At 40.6% G+C, this 22,657-nt stretch overlaps 1 protein-coding gene across 3 annotated transcripts in view; it reads right to left on the bottom strand.

Moving 5' to 3' along the window:
- Positions 1 to 22,657, bottom strand: part of HPSE2 (heparanase 2 (inactive)) — a gene marked incomplete at both ends in the record, with an annotated part of 624,570 nt that overhangs the window by 130,110 nt on the left and 471,803 nt on the right. For all 3 annotated transcript variants that reach the window (XM_080913133.1, XM_080913134.1, XM_080913135.1), the window contains one exon: positions 13,542 to 13,635. In XM_080913133.1, coding sequence (XP_080769259.1) covers positions 13,542 to 13,635 — 94 coding nt within the window. The remainder of the gene's footprint in view (positions 1 to 13,541; positions 13,636 to 22,657) is intronic.

The raw sequence follows: 22,657 nt of genomic DNA, 5'->3' as shown, positions 1-22,657 counted from the left end.
GGAAGAGTGACTATGATTAAAACATTTGTACTAAACTCTCAAAGAACTAATATTTTTTAAAGTGTGTGTTTGATTATAGAAGTTAACATTAACTAGGCAAATAAAGGTTAAATCCAAATAAAAGTTAAATATACCTTTGAGATGATCATCTCAGGTATGAAGATCTGAATTACTGGGGAGTCATTAAAATTGTATAATAAACTACAGAAGTAGGTGAAGTTGCCTAGGGAGAATATTAAAAAAAAATAGAGTAAAAAGAGGTAAGGATTTCATTTCAAAAATATTGGGCATTATCAAATGTTTTAATTTATCACTTCAACATATAACCACCTGCTAAGTGCTAAGCAGACTAGAAGCAGGTGTACCACAACTGATTTTCACTATAGTCACTCAGGGAGACTAGCAGTCAGTAAACTAGTAAGAATAATTTCAGGGATATTAGAAGCCAAGAAGAAACTGCTAGGCAGGAGCTTGTCAGGAAGAAGGGGTTCTTTAGACTGTGCTCAGGGAAGAGCCTTCTCTAAGGTGGTATCTGAATTAAGAGGGAGTCAGGTCCTTAATGTTCCCAAAGGAAAAGTACAGAAAATTAATGTAAGATGAAACAGGACCATTGGTTGTAGCACCAAAGGAAGGCCATCTGGGTTATAGTAAATGGAGAGGCAAAAGACTGAACAAATGAGGTCAGAGAAGAATGGCAGGTGCTTTCATTGTGAGTGTGGCTGAGGTTATTGGAGGGATTTAGGCAGGAGAGGAGTCTGATCTGACTTATGCCAGATTACTGTAGCTGCTATGAGGTCATGCATATGTCTTAAAAGGATTGTGAAACCTGTAACATGATATACAAATTAAAGGTCCTGTTACTTCTATGACCACGCTGAGCTTCAATGTCCTTATACATAGATGGGATAATACCCGAAAGGATTGAGCTAAGGATCCCAGCTGCTTTACAAAGAATAAATAACAGGAGGCCAATGACAGGATAATCCTGAGCTAGTGGAAAGGGATGCAGACCCAGCAGGTGAACATTGATTTATGGGAGCTCTTTAAGGAGATGAATGAATCCAGAGAACTAGTCCAGATAGTCCTCATTTGGTAGTAGGGTTCTGAACTATTCATGATGCTTCCAGGAAGCCTTGAACTACGACTTGTTTGAAGTCATAAAATCCACTCATCTTTTCTTTTTAATATCTATTTATTTTTGTTCTTCTAAAGTGTGTGCGTGGTGTGTGTGTGTGTGTGTGTGTGTGTGTGTGAGTGATTGTGTGTGTGTATCTGGGTGGTGAATTGAACTTGGGTACTCTGGTCCAAGAGTAGTATTTGGTCTTAATTGCTTAGTCATCTCTCCACCACACCCCTCAGTCTTATTTTCTTAAGTGTCTACTTCCTAGCGCAGTAAGGCTTCATTGAAAATAGAGCTCTAGTCACGCAAAGGAGCCAATGCGAAACCAGATCTGCCCTTGTTTGAGTGTGAGCTCACAGTAAACCCCACTTTTGAAGGAAACTAGATGACTTAAAGGCAATTAAGTTGGTCAAAGAACGGAAAGCTATGTGCTGCTTGCTAATACAAATTTAGGGATTAGGAAGAACAGAAACATGGAATGAAAACTTTCCAGGACACAAAAGACCTGGGCAAGAACACAGCCTGTGCATTTGCTGAGCTTTGGTGTGTCAAGTCTTGACTTCTGAGAGGAAAAGAGAAATCCTGATTCTTTTGATATGTCACATATATGAAACCCAACAAGCTCACAAGTCTTAAAGGCAAGTGATCATCCAACATGATTTGAATGTCTACAGATTTTATGGAGAATTATTATGAGATTCTGAAATTGAAATACGACAATCATGTCCAGCTACTTTTTGAGCAAGTTATGCTGAATTTGGAGGAGTAATTTGTATAAGATGACTTTCTTTTAGAGTCCAAAGCCTATTTCTTTTAAGTGGAGATATGACTCCAGAAAATGTGTGGAGTTATATAAACTATGTGTACAGGACCCTATGAAGTCGACTGTAATACAAAAAAAAAAAAAAAAAAAAAAAAAAAAAAAAAAAAGGGGAGAGTTGGTAGAAAAAACATAACTTAGAAATTTTGGTTTTGGAACTGAGGATGGAAAGCGTGTGCTCAGCTTGCATGAAGCCCTGGGCTCACCCTCAGCTCACTCTTCCTTAGCATTCCGATTGTTGAGCTAGAATTCAGGAACTTTGGACTCTGGAGACAGGGCCCTGCATTTGAATTCTGGCTGTACTGTATATTCACTGTGTGACCTTGAGTATTGTAAATTACTTCTTTGTGTTCCAGTGTAGAATAAAATATCTTCCTCAGTGTATTTTAGGACTTAACTAAATAACATTTGTAAAAGAACTTAGAAACAGTTCCTGCGACATAGCAAGCACTTAAGCCCAAGTATTTTCTGCGTTTCTCTCCTTGTCCAAGAGACCTGAGCTTGTGTTTGGAGAGTTTGACTTCAGCATTGGTTGCTCTTATCTCAGATAAGTCACTTGGGCTAATGGATAATATCCCAGATATGTGCCCAGCACTAGGAAAGGGCAGCTGCGGATTTTAAATACACATGGATCATACACATAAGCACAATTAGCATAATGAGAATAATTAGCATACATGCACTTATCCTCCACACAGGCATCCTGCTACCACATGAAAAACACACCGAAAATGGGGTAAAACTAATCCAAACAGAAGCAGTTATGTGAGGAGGGGATATTCCTACAGCACTAATGTTGGAAGTTTAAGGAGTCAACACAAATTGAGCAAATGCTTTCTAAGCCTTTTCTGCTAGGACGCGGTAGGAAATTTGATTAACTAAAAATCTTCCAAGAATGGAGAAGGCCAGCATGGTGGAGTGTGGTGGGGGTATGGATGCTGATGTGTGGTGGGGGTATGGATGCTGATGTGTGGTGGGGGTATGGATGCTGATGTGTGGTGGGGGTATGGATGCTGATGTGTGGTGGGGGTATGGATGCTGATGTGTGGTGGGGGTATGGATGCTGATGCTGGGTGCTGGTTGAGCCTGGGGAGAAAAGCAGCTTGGGCTGAAGAGAAGAACACCCCCCCCAAAAAAAGAAAACAGAAAAAAAATAGAGGGGACCAGCTGCAACATTCTCTCAGAAAATGAAATGCTAAGAAACCAAGAGCTGTAGCTCAACACTGTGGCTTTCTGAGTAAATATGATTCCCCCTGTGCTGGAAGAGAGAAAAGGAGAGGGCTCTGGAAAGGGAAAGGGCTCCTGGTGAGAAATGGCGTGCCAGTGAAGGCTGTTCTAAGGATACGCTGGGGAGGAGGAGGATATGGGCTGAGGGACCCAAGTGGCTGGAGGAGGAAGCTGGCTGCTTCGCTCTTTTACAGCTGTTTTGTTTCCAGATAGACTTCATCCCTGGGGCCCATGAGGTCAAGGGAGCTTTGGGGTACCCAAAGAAAAGTTCATTAAGTGGCCACTGGCTGCTCACAATTCCCTACATTGTTCTAGAAGCAGAGTTATGAGGGCTATGAGGGGTACACCTTTTCAGATTCCTTCGCTCACATTTCAGAGGCAAGAACTGAGTGAAAAATGTTTGATGTGTTTATGGAGATTCTCGGAGGCAGAAGAGATGTGGGGTGAGACAGGAGAGAGAAAGGGAGAGTACACTTAGGGAAAATATTTTTGATTCTTTTTAAAAGTAAAATAGGAACATAACCATTTATGGGGCACATGTTTTTCAAACCTGGTCTTCCCTTTCCTGTAGTTCCTTGATATCCTGTATCTAAAGCTGGAACCTAAGTCTTTGAGAAGACTGTGGAGACCTGGCTTCAGGCACTAGCTGTGCAAGAGATGGTAGCATTGTTGCAGCAGACATGTTGTTTATGGTTATCCAAAGCAACACCTTCCTTAATGAGAAAGGAAGCAATAAAACAGGAACAGTGGACAGGCCAGCTGGGCTAATCAGTCCTGGCAGGAGGCCCATCCTCCCAAAGAAGCTGGAGCCCATTAATTCCAGGATCTCATGTATTTGGGAGTCAACCCTCCCCAGAAGAACTTCAGAAGAGCAGATGCTCTCTAAGTAACAGAACAAGCCTGCTAGATAGCTGGTCACAAAGGATTCCTTTTAGGAAGTCTCTTCTTGTTTTCTTGTTTTTCCAAACACAATCTAATATTCTTTACATATTGTGTGTTTATGTGCATGTGCATGCGTGTGTGTTGTGTGTGTGTGTGTGTGTGTGTGTGTGTGTGTGTGCATGTGTACATGGAGGTCAGAGAACTATTTGAGGGAGTCAGTTCTCTCCTTTCCACAATGTGGATTCTAGGTGATGCGAGTTCTAGAGGGCTATACTTCCAGGTTGTCAGTTTTGATGGCAAGCACCTTTACCACTGTGGCATCTTGTTGGTCCTCAGGAAGCTCCTTAAACCTTACCTGTACCTCTTCCTTGAATATCAGTCTTGACTCCACATTGTATTTTTGAGTGGTCAAGGTGGACACTCAATATTGTTTCTGTTTTGTTTGAGAAGGGGAGTAACATTGATCCTGTTTTTCTTTCCTGTCTTTTTCTTCCTGAGTTTTGAACTTACAATATTTTTCTCGATCTCCCTGCCTTTCTCTTTCTTTTCTAGACCATCCTTGTATCCTGCTGCCCTTTATTAGCTGTGGAACCCTCCCCATTTTTAGAACCTTCATTGGTTTCTCATTGCATTGCTGGCCGCAGGAGCAACCATTCTTCTTTCTTGTTTGGTCACCGAGAGGTCTGTTTGCTTGCCAGAGAGATGAACAGCAAGTAACCTGTATCTGAAGTTATTGAGCTCAGTGACTACTGAGCACCTTAGATCAATTTATTAAAGTTAGATCAGCTTTATTAAGGTGGTATTTACTACCTTACAGAAGCAGCACTTAGTCACCCATTCTCCAGTCCCTTCCCTTGGAGCTCATGCAGGATGACCTTCCTACTTCAGAAAGGTGTCTTGTACTTTGGTTGTTTACTTGCTTCCATCTGCCCCTCGCCCATGTCTTTTTTTAGTTTTCTCAAGGAAAAATGTTATTTTCTCTAGACCACACTCCTAAACTCTTCAGAAAGTTTTCTTCTTTTGTCCAAGTTCTAAAGTTCTTCCATGCTATTGCTGATCTTTTCTTACTGCACATAAGTGAAACTTTGTATTTTCCCTTTTTATTCCATGCTCCATGAACTTCCTGAGTAACTTTATTAAATATTCAGTCAGAAAATGAGGATATTTCACTGAAGTACAAGCAACTAAGGACCTCCAGCTGGCAAGGGCGAGCACCATGCACTCAGGGTTCCAGTTAGGGCTCTGTTGTATTTTAATCGATGTCCACTGCGTGATGATGTCTGTGAAAGGGAGGATCTGGTAGCTTAAGTTCTATAAGCCCCGAGTAAATGAGCCTGCGTGACCCACTAGGCTCTGTCTGTCCTTCTGTCTGTCTGCCTGTCTGTCTGCACATATAGGAGAGCAAGATCTAAGACCTAAGGGAGTCTAGCTTTGCCCTTCACACAAGGTGTTAAAGGAGGAGCTGGCCCGAAAGAGACTGATAAAAAGAAGGCTGAGGTTTTCATTCTCACCACGATGTGACTTTTAACAGGGACAGTTATAGACTACACCATCGACTTATAGCAGCTAGGAGCAAAGGGGTGAACTGCAGTTAAAATTGGTAATGCTCGTGGAAACACTGATTTTTATCATTGCTTTACAAAACATATTACCCTTTATTTACAGATGCCATTCATATATAACTAATTTGTTGTAATTCGCTCAAGGCCACAGAGCTTGCTTAAGTAGTAAAATGAAAATTCAAACTCAGGCCCACTTCACTGTAGAACTCATGCTCGGCCATTACACTGTCTGTTTTTAGCATCTATTAATGATTTATTTTGTAGCCTGTGTGAAATTTCTTCTAGCCACCCAAGATTAGAAGTGCTTTCAAAGACGAATAGTCATATTCTTGGCGAGGAAATACCAGTGTGACCCCACATTAGTTGATAATCTGGGATGACTGCCCAAACGTGAGCGTTGGATGAGAGTTTTGAAACTTTTATAATGTTTGACTAGTGATGGTGACTAGACAAGGCTTTTCCATATGAGTCCTTGGTGCCTTCTGCTCCATACCCATTATTTACAGAGGACAGGGGAAGAGGTGGTGATGCAGAAATGTGCCACCTGTGGGCAGCAGGGGAAATAGTTCTGTGTACAAATGGCTATTTGGAGCAAAAAGGGTCATTAGTGGGAGGGGCACCTGGAGGAGACCTTACAGCATTTCAGCATGGAAGTAAGAGGACTGGTTCCAATGCTTCTTCTAAACCAAAGGAACATTATCACCATTACCGAGGTTGGTAGAGTCTGGCACTGAGTGGGCAAAGCATCCAGGAACCTGCAATATTGGTTAGTGAGAGAGAAGGTAAAGGAAGACTTGGGTAAGCAGTCAGGCTTCACTATTGCTTATCATTGTGTTGGGTTTCTGGAAGGTTCTTCCTTGTTTTCTTTCATATGCTCAAAATGGCTGACTTCATCTTGTCTGTGTGTGTTCTTATGGGGTATCAGTCTTACACAATGGGGATCTTTTTAAGAGAAAGAAAGCAGAGCCACTCTGTGAAGTTTAGAGATACTAACCTGTGAAGCCCTTAATGGCTCCGCTTTTTCTCTTAAAAAGGTCCCCATTGTATAAGGCTGATGCCCCATAGAATTTGGATTGCCTGTGGATATCATTCCAAGTCACTGATGCAGTACACGTTATAGTTGGGGTCTTCAGTGTATTCTCCCTTTGATCTGCTTTCTTGGCTTGTGTTCCTGTTCCTCCCCACTGTATCTACTCGTCGACACTAATATCTTAGTGTGGAGTTCAACCAGGGTAGTTGACATTTTGCCAGATTAATATTTCACATATTTCTAAAATAAAATATTATTTCTAAAATGGAATACCTGGCATTTACAAGCTGATTGTAACATTATTTAGGTCCAAAAGAGAACTCTCCTTCACGAAAACACTCTTCTGTCATGCCTGTAGACACAGTTCACAGGGGTCTGTATATTCATTTCTGTAGTGTTAGACCACACTGTGAAGTTAGTCTGTGAAGGGGCTAAGACATCACTTCTTGTTCATGCATCCCACTCACTTTGTGTTTTCCTCCTTTCACTATCTATTGAGTATCTGCCACCCAGGACAGTGGAGAAGGGATTTAGTATTGTGGAATGAGTGAATGAATTAAAGAATGATTTCATAAACACGGTGGGTTTGTGGTTCTTGTTGTTCTTTGTTTGTTTTTTGTGATGATGTCTGTTTGGTCTCAAACCTGGGACAAACGGCTGAGGTGTTCATTAATTTATCAAAGCAGAACTAGCTACCAGATTCTCCCAGCATCTCTCAGTCTCTGCCTGTCACAGGGTCCTCCTGGCTGGCTTACATTTCCGCCAGCCGCCCTTCTCTAAATGATCCAGCGCTTTCGGTTACCTGGCCTTTTAAATCTATTCTTCACCTCCTGGCCTCTTGATTTGGCTCTGGTTTCTCTTCACATGGGCCAGCTCAGTCTGGTCAGTCCACTCTGGACTCTCCCAGATTCATATTCTCCCCGGTCCTGTCTCTCCTCCCCCCATTCCTCCCCCGTCTCTCCACCCCCCCTGTCATCTCTCTGCTCCTTCCCCCATCTCTCCTCTCTTTCTCTGTTCCCCCCTCCTCTCTCTCATTCATCTGGTGCTGAATCACAGGACCAGTCACATGCTTTCTCTTCATTTTATTTTCCACTCAATAGGAACTATTGTTAATCTACCGACATTTACATTCTAGTTTCTCTCCGTGAAGAACATCATCATTTCTCTCTGTAACTGTGCTTCTAGCTATTCTGACATCCTCACGTAGTGCTTCTCTGATACGTTTAAAAAGCTCAAGTAATTGGACAGACTGACAAACCAGAAGGTTTGCTGAGAACCAAAGTTTATTTCTGATGTGTTTATTAATTTGCCAGGATAATTTTTCTATCTTACTTCCATGGCCTAACATCTAAGATATACTAAAAGCAGCATAATATCACTGTATTTACTGAGAGTTCAAAAGAGATGCCCTTTGTTCAGTACCATAAACGGTGGGTGAACAAAGCATGTTCAGTTGGCATCCATTGCCACCTACACATCTTCCAAAACTTTCCCACGATCAATTTCTACGTAAACCTACGCTGCCAAAACCACACATTTCCAGTGTTTACTTCCCCTGAGATGTGCTATGTCTTATTAGATTTAACTACTATGATTCTTATGTGGGCTCTTCTCTCTGGTTATGCCATGCATTTACCAGGGCTTCCCTGTCTTCTATTACATCCTTCTCTTTGACTACTGCCTCTGGGAAACAACCCTGGTGAACAAATGGACCTGTTAGACTCTTCAGTCTACATGCAAATCCCCTTTCCTTCTTTCTTGAGGAAAATGCTCGTGATATTTTCCTCTCCTAGGTAGCAGTAACACACAGGAAGGACAAGTGGGGAGACAATCGTGAGGGAAAAGGAGGTAGAGACCACACCAACCATTCTCTTGCCCTCACACATTGACTAACCAATGGCCCTGAATAGTAGCCTAAGAAAACCTACACCAGGGGACCCTTTCCTCTAGGTGCCATTTGCTCTGAAAGACTTATCATGGCTTCTCTCCCTTTAATCTGTAAGATGGATAAATGCCAAGAGTGGTTCCCATAACACTATTGTAACTGTCACTGCATGTTATTATCAACATGCTTCATTAGCTGCTCTCCGCTAGACTATAAGGTCGGGGAGGACAAACAGCACATGAGTTTTGCTTACTATTGTATTCTCAGAAGTCTGGGAAATACTACAAATGGCCAGTTGATAAATGAATGGAGAAGGGACAGAGAGGAGGGAGGAAGAAATTAACTTTTCAAATACTGAGGAAGCCAACTGTAGTTTATTTAATATTCAAAGTGCAATCATATGGACAATACTTTTGGAAATACTTTTCTCCTGACTGGGATTTCACCAACTCCTTCCTGTGCTTATTGAATTGCAGAAAATAATATAAAAAGTGTTATTTCCTCCTCTGATTCCTCTAGGAGATGAAGACACAAATCACAGAATCCAAATGACTTAAGCCAAAGTGGTTCTTCTTGGTTCTTATGTCATTGTTTTGGAGTCAGCCCAGCTCTCCACACTATACCATCTGCACGGTGTCCTAAATGTCTCTCACTTTTCCCATTTGACCTGTCTCTGTACTGTGAGATTCTCAACTCTTCCCTTTGACTCATCTCCCGATATTGAGATGATTATCCTTGTTCTAATGGAAAGGAGTGTATGGCTCATCCAAAGGTGGGGGCTGTCCAGACATTTCACTGGTTTCCAAAAGAATCATATAGATTTTCATCTAATATGATAATTCACTGACTGCTGAGAAAATGGAATTCTTCTCTGAATGGCAGTCCAAATTTGGAAACCACAGCTGCTTTTAGCAATTGAGTCATTGCCTTTCAGGTGCCAAAAATATCACCTATTATATTCTCCAGGGCTCAAAGTAAGAGGAAAAGAAAAAAGGCAAAGAATGGATGGAGAATAAAGGTAGTATGGAGCATTTCTAGTCACAAAATGATTAAAGTAACTGTAATAACCAACAATATAACAGCGATAATGGCTGGTGTTAATTAATACATCGTGTGTAACAGCCTTAATTTCCTTAAAGAGAAGAGAATTAGGATTCTTAGCATCTTCACTTTATAGGTAAAAGAATTAAGTCTTGGCTGTCCTGTTTCTCATCCCCAACTAAGGTGAAAGCTGACAGCTGAGTGAATAATAATCCTGTGTGACGATCCTGACGCACCCCAGCCACAAACTCACCAGTTAACAATTTCTGCTACCATAGAGCAGGCAAACTGTCCGGGTTGTGCCCTGTGCAAGCTCCAGCTTATATGTCCCATCACTTAATAAATGATGCTCTGCAGTGACTGGTTACACAGCCACAGAGAGCCAACTCATGACACTCCTGCCTCAGCCTCCCAGAGGCTAGGTTATAGGCGTGCACCACCGCAATCAGCATTAGGTGATATTCTTCTGAACCAGGCAGCATGTATTGACCCATTCAAATATTATAACTTAATATTAATATTATAACTATATTAATATTATAGCTTAAGACTGAGAAGAAGGTGTATTCTTTTGTTTTAGAATGAAATGTTCTACAGATATCTGTTAAATCCATTTGGTTTATAACTTCTGTTAGTTTCATTGTGTTTAGTTTGTCTGTCCACTGATGAGAGTGAGGTGTTGAAGTTTCCCACTATTATTGTTTGTGGTTCAGTGTGTGCTTTGAGCTTTAGTAAAGTTTCTTTTATGAATGTGTCTGCCCTTGCATTTGGAGCATAGATATTCAGGAATGAGAGTTCATCTTGACTGATTTTTCCTTTGATGAGTATGAAGTGTTCAACTTTTGGTTGAAAATAAATTTTGTTATTAAAATGGCTACTCCAGCTTGTTTCTTGGGATCATTTGCTTGAATTTTTTTTTTTTTTTTTAACCTCTGAGCTAGTATCTGTCTGTCACTGAGATAAGTTTCCTGTATTCAGCAAAATGATGCTGGGTCCTGTTTACGTATTCAGTCTGTTAGACTATGTCTTTTTATTGGGAAATTGAGTCCATGAAATTCATAAGCAAATGGATGGAACTAGAAAATATCATCCTGAATGAGGTAAGCCAGTCACAAAAGAACACTATGCACTCACTGATAAATGGATATTAGCCCAAGAGCTTGGAATACCCAAGAAACAATTCACAGACCATATGAAGCTCAAAAAGAATGAAGACCAAAATGTGGATGCTTCAGTCCTTCTTCGAGGGGAGAACAAAATACTCATGGGAGGAAATACAGAGACAAAGAGTTGAGCAGAGACTGAAGGAAAGGTCATCCAGACACTGCCCCACCTGGGGATCCATCCCACAGGCAGCCACCAAACCCAGTCACTATTGCAGATGCCAAGAAGTGCTTGCTGACAGGAGACTGATATGGATGTCTCCACAGAGGCTCTGCCAGAACCATACTGATACAGAGGAGGATGCTTGCAGTTAACCATCAGACTGAACTGAACAGGGCAGGAACCCCAATGGAGGAGCTAGAGAAAGGACTGAAGAAGCAGAAAGGATTTGCAACCCCATAGAAAGAACAACAATATCAATTAACCCCCCCCCCCAGCTCCCAGGGATTAAAACACCAATCAATGAGTAACACATGGAGAGACCCATAGCTCCAGCCACATATGCAGCAGAGGATGGCATTGTCTGGCATCAATAGGAGCCTTCGGTCCTGTGAAGGCTCATTTTCCCAGTGTAGGGGAATGCCAAGGTGCTGAAGTGGGAGTGGGTGGTTGGGAGTGGGAGCATCTTCATTAAAGCAAGAGGAGGGGGAAGGGTTGGGAGAGGGGGGAAAAGGGATAACATTTGTTGTAAATACATAAAATGTCCAATTAAAAAATATTTTTTAAAAAAGGAAAATTAAAAAAAAAAAACTTAAGACGGAATTCCTTGAGGCCACATTTTATTCTGTTTTGTATCTCCAGGCAGTTTGTACTTCAGGCTCGTAATACTTCCCACTAACAGTTGTCACACAGACTGGCAGAAACATTTCAGATCATTTCGCTCTTCCCGCCTAACATAAGGCAGTGAGGAAAGGGTTCTGGCCAATGTACCTGTCCCATGTAACAGCTCTGGGATGCAGAATCCAAAAGTCCTGAGTACTCTCAGGTTCTAAATTCCCCAAGAACGAGTGAACATGGAGGCTGTCTGTTATCTGAATATGGTATTACGATGAGAACAAAACACTCTAAAGAGTTCAGACTTCCTCTTTAGTTCTCAGTTGTGTTCTATGACAGCTTTAAAGATAAATTTCTTTCAGAGTTGGTTTTAAGTATGAACCTTGCATCCATTCATCCATTCATCACCCACCCACCCATCCATCCATCCATCCATCCATCCATTCATTCATCCACTTTTCCCTTCACCCCACATTTACAGAGGGACTACTTGTTGAGAAGTAGTTTATCTGCTCAAAAAGATGGCTGGGCATCCTCGGAGTTCAAATTTCTGGAAAGATATGACTGGACAGCAAAAGATACAACATTCTGATGAGGCCCATTGAAAATTATAGACAAAGTATTCATATTTCAGAATGAATAAATCTAAATATCTCAAGATGTGACCCTGTAACCTGAAATCCACAGAATCACTAGGCAGATGAATGTTCAAGGCAGATCTACTCTGGACACACTAACCCAGAGCATCAGGAAGGAGACTACATTCATTGCTAAGAGCCATCATTGGTTATTTTGATTGGTTCATTAGTTAAAGGGGTCTTTCTGGGAAGGCTTATGTGCAGCCGTTTAATATGATTTAGTTTTCTTTTTAAAAACTCTGCTCTTGCATGGATACAGATCAGTCATTTGCTCTCAAAACCAGAGCAATGTATATAAGCAGTAACTATCTCCTTAGACTGGCCCCACAGAAATCCCCAGGAAAGAAAACAAGCACTTACTAAGCTACTTAGAAGTGACTGTTAAAAATCTTTTTAGTAAAATAAAGAAGCCCTCTAAATAAAATTAATAAAATAAAATTGTTTGATTTTACATTTAGGGCAAAGTTGGGAGGATGAAGGAAAAAGGTCTGTTTTTTGAAACAAACCTTTAAAATGATTCCCATGTGGAATTTTTATTCTTTGAATTGTACTTTTTCTTTTAATAAATTTATAATAATTGTACATATTTATAGGATACTGTGTACTATTTCAGTTGTACAATAAAGATTTTCACCTCCTCATCATTTACACTTAGAAGCTCTGGACTCTCTTGCAGTCACTGATAAACTATCTTACTGTGAATAGTTACCTTCTCGTGCTGGAGACCTGACCATATTCCCACCACTCACTGTGTTATTATGGTCCCTGTTATCTAAGTTTGCTCTTTTCCCACTCTCTCCTCTTCTAGCATCTACCATTTTCTAGTTTGAGTGAATTATTTTACCTCTTGCATAGAGAACATGCAGTATTTGTGGTCTTAGTCTGGCTTCTGCTAGTCCACATAATGACAGGATTTCATTCTTTGATGCATAATGAATGTTACAGTTTCTTTATCTGCCATTGATAAATGCCTTGGCTTGTTCTGAACCTCAGTTATTTCAACAACACTGCAGGAGGCGTGGGAGTGCAAGTCACTCTCTGATATGAGGACCATATCGGATGGCTGGGTCATGTTGAGCTCTATTTCTTGCTTTTGAAACACTTCTGCACGATTCTCCGTGACTACATTACTTCCATTCCCATCATCAGTGTGTAAGAGCTCCATACCCTTGGCATCATTAGTTAGAATGACTCTAGATCTTGAAGCGACAAACACAAATCCTTCTAACTGTGAAAAAATTAATAATCCACAATCATCACTGAAAGAGAGTGATGCTGGTCACACCCACCGGAACTCTTCCTACCCTTGTTCCCACGGCACTAAATTCCAGCTGAGACCCTGTGACCTTCTCCTTGTCTTTGTTCCAAATACATCAGCCCACAGATAATTTTACTCACTTTCTGAATTTTCCTAATCTGGTCAGAGAGTGTATCTAACAGACGAGTTTTCAGGAAGTCCGTCACCTTGACCACCCGGCCATCAATGTAGCAACTGGAATAAAAATAAAATAAGAGTCAGATACAATTTTGAACAGGAAACTAGAAATATACTTTTCTTAGCATAGGTCTCTAAGGTAAGGTTGGCTTTTTGAGGTAAGGTTGGCTCTGAGTTTCATCCCCTGATAGTTGTGACTCTTGATGCTTTTAAATCACAAAATATACTTTGTATCTTCTCATTTCTATTTGTCAGCTACTGTGACTTTTTTTCCAGACTTGCTTAGGTAAGATTCCCATTTCTGGGAAGCTACAGAAAATTCATAAACTAAACTGGGCAACAGAGAAAAACTTACTTTTTTCCTGGGAAAGGGACTTAGCTTTCAATTCCATGGCTGCCTCTATCTTTTTACCTTAAAGCCATATAAGCATGGGAGAGTCCCAAAGAAAACCCAAACATTTGCATTTTCGAGGAAAAGAGGAAACACAGCACCATCCTATTGCAGTGCAGGGAGAGTCTCAAGTGTTTCCAGAAAGCTTGCTTCCCTGGTAAAACTCACTGTAGCTGAGCGCCTCTCCATCACTGGGTGAATGAGTGACTGAATGCATGGACACTGAGACCCACAGATCAGCCCAGTGCACTCTCCTCAACTAAAGGGCTGGACACCTTTGGTTTGCTTTCTGTCTGGTTTTCATTAGAAGCTTAAGGGAATCATCAAGTTGCATTGACACTATGCTGTGAACATTTGATGAAAACAGGCCCATCCCATATTGTGTGGGCCTCCTTCCTGAGCAGACACTGGCTCCATGGTAGATGGCCTTCAGTGGTTCAATCCTCCCCTTACACAAAGAAAAGGATAGATTTTCTTTCATTTGAGAGAAAATATCTATTAGTACAAACAGACCTATATGAAAATTCTTAATGTTAAATCTCCTTGACAACACATGCTGTATTGGATGCTCAGGTTTAAAATCTTTTATTATAAACAGGTGCTCTGAAGGGAAGGGACAGGTCTTACTCAACTTCCTGTTGGTGTCTCTCACCACCATAAGACATTTCCAAAGAACCCAATGTTAAATCACTGATTTGTTAAAAAGGATGTGCTTTTGGAGACGTCTGAGTTCAGATTCCTGATTTGGTGTTTGCTACTTATGTGATCTCAGATTCTTTCCTAGTCTATACAGACCTCAGTTCCAGTGTATTTAATTTTTTTATCGTCTATCCATCCATCTATTTAACCTATCATCTATCTATTAACCTACCTGCCCATCTATCATCTATCTAGCTTTTGTTTGCATGTCTGTTTTTGAGACAAAGACTCTTTGTAGTCCAGGCTGGCCTGGGACTCACTATGTAGCTCAGGCTGCTCTTCCCCCTTCCCTTTATTCCTCTGTTCAAGCTACACAGACCAGAGTTAAAAACCTTAGTTCAATATGTTTCAACACTTACTACCCAGATGATACTGGATCCCCGCCCCCTTTTCCAAGTGGGCATGAGAGTTAATGGGTTTAATTATACAATTTTCATATACACATACTGTTGGGAAGCCCTGCTACTTAAGGTTGCCTTCTGCCATGTCCTGATATCTCCTGTGAGCTCTGTGCAAGACAGAGGCCTCCCTTTCCCAGCAGGCTTTCTCTTCTCTGCCTGACCTTATCTGGGAGCCTGTCCCCCACAGCCTCTACCTGAGGAAGCTCAATTAGTCCTTGGCAAAACTACAAGTTCAATTTCCTCTCTCCATATAAGAATCCACTCAGTATTCCTGGAATGCCTCTCCATGTAAGTGAGGCTCTCCCATATGTTACACTCCAGCCAGTGACTTACATTCACCCTGAAAATACCTTCCCACTCTCCAAGGTTCATATGTATATGGCCCTTGTCAACCCTGAATAAAATGTACATGCACAAGCTGTATCACTGAAGAGCATCTCAGAGAGCTGTTTCACGGAATGCTGTCTGTCTAAAAGATCTGTAACACTAAAATCCTCGGAGATGGCCTTCTTACCCCCCTCCACCCCCGCCCCCTGCCACCCACCCATCCAGGACTCTGCTTTATCCTTCTACCCCCACATACAATGGCAAATGGACACAGAGCCACAATATATTTAGATTCCTCTTTCTATAAGATGGGTTTAAAAATTCAAGCCTGTAGCCAGCAATCCAATGATCGAATTTGACTTATCTCTGTGTCTATCTGTATCTGTCTGGCTATCTGTCTGTCTCTCATTCACACACCCACACAATATAAATAAAAAGCTTGTAATATTTTTATGAGGTTTCTACAGTGAACAACAACAAAATACTGGCCACAAAGCCTAGCACATAAAAGGTATCTAATAAGGAAATGTGCTCTTGTCAGGTTACCTAGACCCAAAATAGCAGAAACTGAACTGAAGGCTATGGTTTGGGGTTGCAGGAGGAGCCTCTCTCCAGAAGAGAACACATTCACCCACTGTGAGGTTTGCAGAAGGAAAATATGTAGCAGTAAAAACAGACTCCTTGCAGGTAGGATAAGAAGGAAATGCGCTCCACATGGCTGTTTGCTCAGACTGACGTTCTATCTTCTGGACCCAGAAGTAATACAGTTTTTCCTTCATTCGGCAGAGAGAAAGGAGCTTTAATAGAAACTATAACTTAAGCCTTTTAGAGCCCATTATCAACCCCATTTTTAACTTAACAAGCTGGTTTTAATTATTCTCAGTTGTTCCCGGGCTACTCCGAAGACTGAATTTTTAAGTCAGAAGCAGAGAAACTGGGGTACAAAGTCACCTTGATGGTGTGGTTAAGAAGTGATCTGGCTCAACACAAGGGAAGACAGAGAAGTGCAAGTGACAGGCTGTGGTAAAGCACTTGTCCTTAGAGGGTGACACCAAGGCATGAACTGAATGATGACCAGGAGCCCAAGAGAAAGGGTGCTTTGGAGAACATTATGCTGAGGACATTCAGGCATTAGAGTTGGGCCACAGCTTGCTAAGGGAGAGGAAGGAATCAGTTTGATATATCAAACAAGTAGAATGTCAAAGTAGGAACTATATACCAGGTACTTAGAGATAGGAGAACATCGAGATGGACAATGTTCACATGGGCTCTTTTTCAGCTTGTGAGTCATGGGTGAAACAATGGTCACAGATGAAGTTGCCAAGCAAATAACAGGAAGGTCACAGAAATGTCAGACACCCTTTAAAGTGATTTTCAATTATAGCCCTGGGCATTGTCTGTACCTTTGACCCAATTAAACAAAGCAACATCTTTCTAACAAACCTAGTCTGAGTCTAATTTAGACTGAGAATTTCAGCAATTTTCATTTTCAACTTAAACTCACTTTTGCCTTAAACTATTTAAACAGCAACTTTGGTCACTAAAATTTGAGATGCCACTGAAGAGAGGGAAAGGGGATCTGTTAACCACATAGCACGAACTGGATAAACCCTGAAGCCTCTTTTATTATATTTTATTTTCTAAAATTAGACAGGAGCTCGCTGTATTCGAGTTTAGCCTGAAACAATTCACTGTGCATCACAAATAGGCCTCAGCCTATGAGAGAGCTTTGGGTCCAAGAAGACATGTCCACAGTGACATAGTTATGGGCTCAATATAGCACACACACAGGTATAGAGACTGAAGCAGTCTGCTTACCATTTAGTGATAATAAATTGCTGATTTGATAATGAAGGCTATTAATTTATTTATTCATTTACTTATTACGTATGTAAATTTACTACAGCCAGTGATACTGATTGCTAACAAAGACTGGGTAAAAAGAAGCCAGGGTAGATCACTACTAATTTTTTCAGTGATTTGGGGGCCACTCTCTTCTTTACTGTCCTTTGTCCTCAGAAGATAATGGTGATTCTTAGGGACCCACCAGTTTCTACAAAAGATAATTAGTTTAGTAATGGCTACAGAGGATTGTGAAACAGCTAAATGAATTTGAAAGAAACTGGTGATGGGAGAGCAAACAAAGACTGCAGAGAAACGGAGGAAGCTTCATCTATATCCCAACAGTGTGATTTTAGATCCCCTACAGTAACACTGTAAGTAAACCTTAGCTTTCCTCCCAGCTCTTATAAACCTAACTTTGCTAAAGTCACACAAAGAAATGAGCTCAGTTGGTGGGTGATACCAGGAAAGGTATGTTGAAATAACCTTTCCATAGGTACTGTAAAGAGCTGAAACATTTGGGCATGACCAGAATAGTCTGCCTTGTTTGATGGCAGCTAGTGTCATTCTTGTCCAAGCATGGCAGGAAGGCTGAGTAATCAAAGCAGAAGTATCCTCTTATCAATTTATTCACTAATGTTCTTGTACATTTAAATAAAAATTAAGATTTTATTTACTATATGGTATGCTTCATCTCATTTTTAAAGCACTGCCTTGCTCATATTAAAAATGAAATAAATGTAATTTAAAAAATAAGGGAAAACAAAATAGAATAAAAGGAGGACTCACTTAAAGGAGCAACACTTAGCGCCACTCACATTCTGATAAATATCCTTCCAGAATTTTTCAGTCAGTGTGCAGGAAATTTCCTACAATATACTAAAGCAAAATCTATTCTAGATCCTACTGTTCTAACATATAAATTTAAGTTTGTCCCAACTAAGACACCCAGGTCCTCTCACAGACATTCTGGTCAAAGCGCCTCACTTTGGTTTTGCTCCATCCGGACTGGATTGTGTGAACACCCTGCCCAGCAGCTGCCGCTCCTGTCTTTCCACCTAAGCCTTCCCAAATCTTCAGTTCAGTTTGAGGACTGTGCTACAATTAGCTACTTATGCCCATTCGATTCTTAAAACATTTAATGAGGGGAGTTTGTTGGCCCCAGGGGCAGCTGGTTTTGTTTACCTGGCCCTTAACTTTAAGAGGAAAAACCTTTGCTCCTTATTATCTGACCCCTTCTTTTATTTCAGGTAATTGCATTAGGGCTGGCTTCCCAATGCTCAGGAATTTCCGGAGCTCCCATCCACCCACCCTACTGCTTTCAAAAAGGAGGGGCAGTCTACTCAGAATTTTAACACCCAGCCAGCTAACTAAGCGGGTAATTCCATAAAACTGAAGCTTTCCCCTCCAAAGGGGATTGAAGAGAGGACTTTAAAAATCATTAGAACAACCCTGTTGACTTGTAAAACCTAGCCTGACACCTCGAAGTCAAACAGTGGAGAAAGCTGATTGGAGACTCTAGGGAGCTGTGTAAAATGTGCTCCCCCCCCCCTTCTCAGAAGGGACTCTCTGGGCTCTTGCTGAGCTGCCCCCCCCCCCCTGCTTGCTATAGGGTTTGATTCTGAGGCAGGGCCATTCTTCATCCTCCCTGCAGAGTGTCGAACTTCCTATCTTGTGTTTAAAATTACTTGGGCAGGAAAGCTCAAATAAAGTGAATACTCCTACAAAGAGATTCTAGGCAATAGAATTGCTTTTTACCCTTTCTTAAACTTGTTTGAGTAATTCCATGCACAAGTTTCCCAACAGACTAAAATATTACAGTTAATTTGAACGAGTTTGTACTATGAAAAACATAGCAAATTGGTGCACACAAAATATGGGGTTCTGGATGTCCCCCAGCACACAATGGATATGTGAAGATATATTCAATAAAACAAGTGACTGACTGTATGATTTAATCCATGTGAGCTGAGGATGTGGCTAAGCTCTCCACTCCTAATCTGTCCTTCTCAGTGAACTCCTTGCAGAATTTGGATCCTGAGCCTGAAGTGTAGTATTTCCCCCATGTATCCAGAATTGTCTGTGGAGGGACACTATCTTGGCAGAGGCTCAAACAGCTGGACCTTGATCCCAGCACTGCTGGGGAGAGTTTGCAGGAAGCTGGGAAAGGAAAGGGTGGGAAAATTCTACTTCAGCCATGGGAGTGGGTTCTGAAGAGGCCTCCTCTAGGGTTCGCAGTTACAGCAGGCAATGGCACTGAGCTTGGGGACAGGAATGCATCCAGGTGTTTTATGTCTGAAAACTGATTGCAGGGCCATCTTTTCGATGACATCAAATGTACAAAATACAAAATTAGGCCCAAAATTAAATATTTATAGAGAATGACAAAATAAATTACAAGCTCTTAGAAACTTGAAAATCTTCTTTTTGTCTGTATCCCCACCTCTTCCCCATTCCCTCTAGCTCCCCTTCTTCTGCTCTTTAGGCAATTTAACACACATGTGTACACAGAAATACTTCCTGACAACACCCTTTAGACAGTCTAACAATGCTCAATAACTCCTCTCAGTCAAACAAATAAAAGACAAAACAACAACAAAACAGAAAACCCAAGGAAACAAATAACAATTCCAGAAAGGGCCAGAAGTTAAAATCATTACCTTTTTGGTAAACCTAACAATGGGGCATCTGCAGGAGAAATGGCAGAGCCTAAAATGTCAGAACTTACCACCCACATCGTATTTTTTTTAAATCTCTTTATTTTTGAAATTTTGATATACGTACACAATGAAACATGATCATTACCTTGTGCTAGGTCCTGCATGCTGCAATACCAACCCGATAGGCAAGATCTACTGCTCACTGGCATCTACCATGGAAACTTGAAGAGAAATAGAAGAAGACACAAGAAGACTGATAGAACTTTCATGTTTATGGACTGGAATAATTGATGCTTTTAAAAAATGGATGTAACACCTAAACTAGTCTATAGATACAATGCAATCCCCATTAAAAATTTCATTGACATTCTTCACACACACACATACACACACACACACACACACACACACACACACACACACACACACACACAAACCTATAAGATCTTAAGTAGGTAAAAACAATTCTGAGCAAAGAGAATAATGTCAGGGCTATTAGAATATCTGAACTCAAATTATACTATAGAACTATAGTGACCAACAACATGGTTCTGGTGCAAAAATGGACATGTCGACCAATGAAAACGTACACAGAAGACCTAAAAGTAAACACATACAGTTATAGACATCTACATTTTGACAAAGATGCTAAAATATACATCAGAAAAATGTCAAGCTCCTCAACAAAAACTGGATATTCACTTACAGAAGAATAAAATTAGAAACTATTCTGAGCAAAATATCAATTTAAAGTGGATTAAAAACTTTAAGATGTAAAATGGCTAGAAAAGTGTAAGAAAATGCTTTAAGATGTAGCATATGCAAGAACTTTCAGAAAAGGAAGTAACTCTAGGAACTAACTCACCGGATACATAAAAGTAAGAAGATTCTTCACAATACAGGAGATAGTGATAGAGTACAAGAAAAAGGGGTTAATGTGCCAAATGCAAAGACCTACGTGAGATGGAGATGAAAACCATTGGTAAGGTACTTACTTTATAAACCCGAGGGCCTGAATCCTAATCCTCAGCACCCAGTAGCTAAGCTGGGTGTATTGGTATATGCCTGTGATACCAGGCTGTGGAAGACATAACAGGAAGGTCCCTGAAGTATGCTGGCCAGCCTGTCTTGGTAATTTGGTAAGCTCTAGGATCAGAGAGAAATCTTGTCTCCAAAGATAAGGTGGTGAGAGACTGAGGAACACTTTATACCTGGTCCCATAGGTACATGCACATAACACGCACAGACTAAATAAACAATAACTACAAAAAGTAAACACTAGCCTTCCCCTGAAAAAGCCTTCTAGTCAATAAATGGACTAATGAACTGAGTTGGAATTCTTAAATCAAGAAATACAAATGACCAATAAATATTTTTAAAAGTGTTTAGTATCCTCTTAAGCATTAAGAAAAGCCAACTAAAATTAATTTGAGATTCTCTATCACCATAGTAGGAATGACTAACACCAAAAAAAAAAAAAAAAAAAAAAAAAAAAACCAAAAATCAAAAACAAAAACAAACAAAGGACAAAGCAATGCTAGGGAGGGTGTGGGGAAAGAGGATTCTATTTGTTGCTGAGAAGTGTAATTGTGTGCAGGGTCACTATTGAAATCACTTCAGGGGTTCTACCAAGAATTAAAATTAGAACAACCACAGGACTCGGTTTTACTGCTCCTAGGCATACAGTGGGAGGACCCTGAGTTCTGCCATAGAGGTGCTTTATACTTACTGCTCATGCTTACTGCTGTACTATCTATAAAAGCATGAAATAGGGCCAGCTTAGATGAATGGATCAAAAACACAGCAGAATTTTATTCAGTTATAAAGAAAATGAAACCATGATATTTACTTGAGCAAAAAGAACCAGATTCATGTTTTCCTTCATACAGGGTTCCTAGATTTTAATTTGTATGTATGTATTTGTAATTACGTGTGTGTGTGTGTGTGTGTGTGTGTGTGTGTGTGTCTGTGAGTGAGGGTGTCTAAATATAATGCAAATAGAAAGACAGCCATGAGAAGAGATGAGAAGATCTTGTTGGAGGGAAGGGGCAATGAAGTACAGGTGACCTGAGAGTTGGGGGTCTCAGGAAGGGAACCAAGCAGAACGTTCAGACAGAGCATGGAGGGAGGCAGAGGCCAGTGGGAACCACGTGTCATGAAACTATACTGAAACCCATTACTTTGTATGCCAACTTAAAAAGTAAGAACAAACCACATTTATGTAACCTCTCCATATTCGTGCAGCGTTATATAAATTAAAGTTATGTGACTTATGTGATTTTTCAAGCATGCAAGCAATACTATATGGTTTATGGCTTCTCATATATGTAGTAAAAATATTTAAATGTGACCTAGAAGCATGCAATTTGAAATTACTTAGTCATATGTCTGGGAAAATAGAGGCTGATCTGGGAAACACGTGAACTTCACTTTTATATTTAAATGTTCTGTTTCACATAGAGTACCATAAGCTAAACAAATACAGCAGCAGAACATACCATAAATTGTAGATATATCTATAAAAATTAATATCTACTTCGGCTTCCTGTTATTTCATTGAGGCTATGGCAACAGTATTTATGGAGTTAAACTGTCCTTTTTCCTCAGGAAGAGTCAATAATGAATCCTCTCTAAGAAAATGTACAAGCAAGAACTTTTTAAAATAATGAAAATAAGCAAAAACATCCTGGCTGAAGTAGAAACTGTTTGGAAAAAAAGGCCCATGTGTAAAGGTGGAAAGGCACATGGACAGTGGGGTG

The sequence above is a fragment of the Micromys minutus genome (genome assembly GCF_963924665.1).
Source record: "Micromys minutus genome assembly, chromosome: 2".
In the NCBI taxonomy this organism is placed as follows: domain Eukaryota; kingdom Metazoa; phylum Chordata; class Mammalia; order Rodentia; family Muridae; genus Micromys; species Micromys minutus.
The sequence above is the reverse complement of the archived record's forward strand: the minus strand, read 5'-3'. Positions and strand labels throughout refer to the sequence as shown.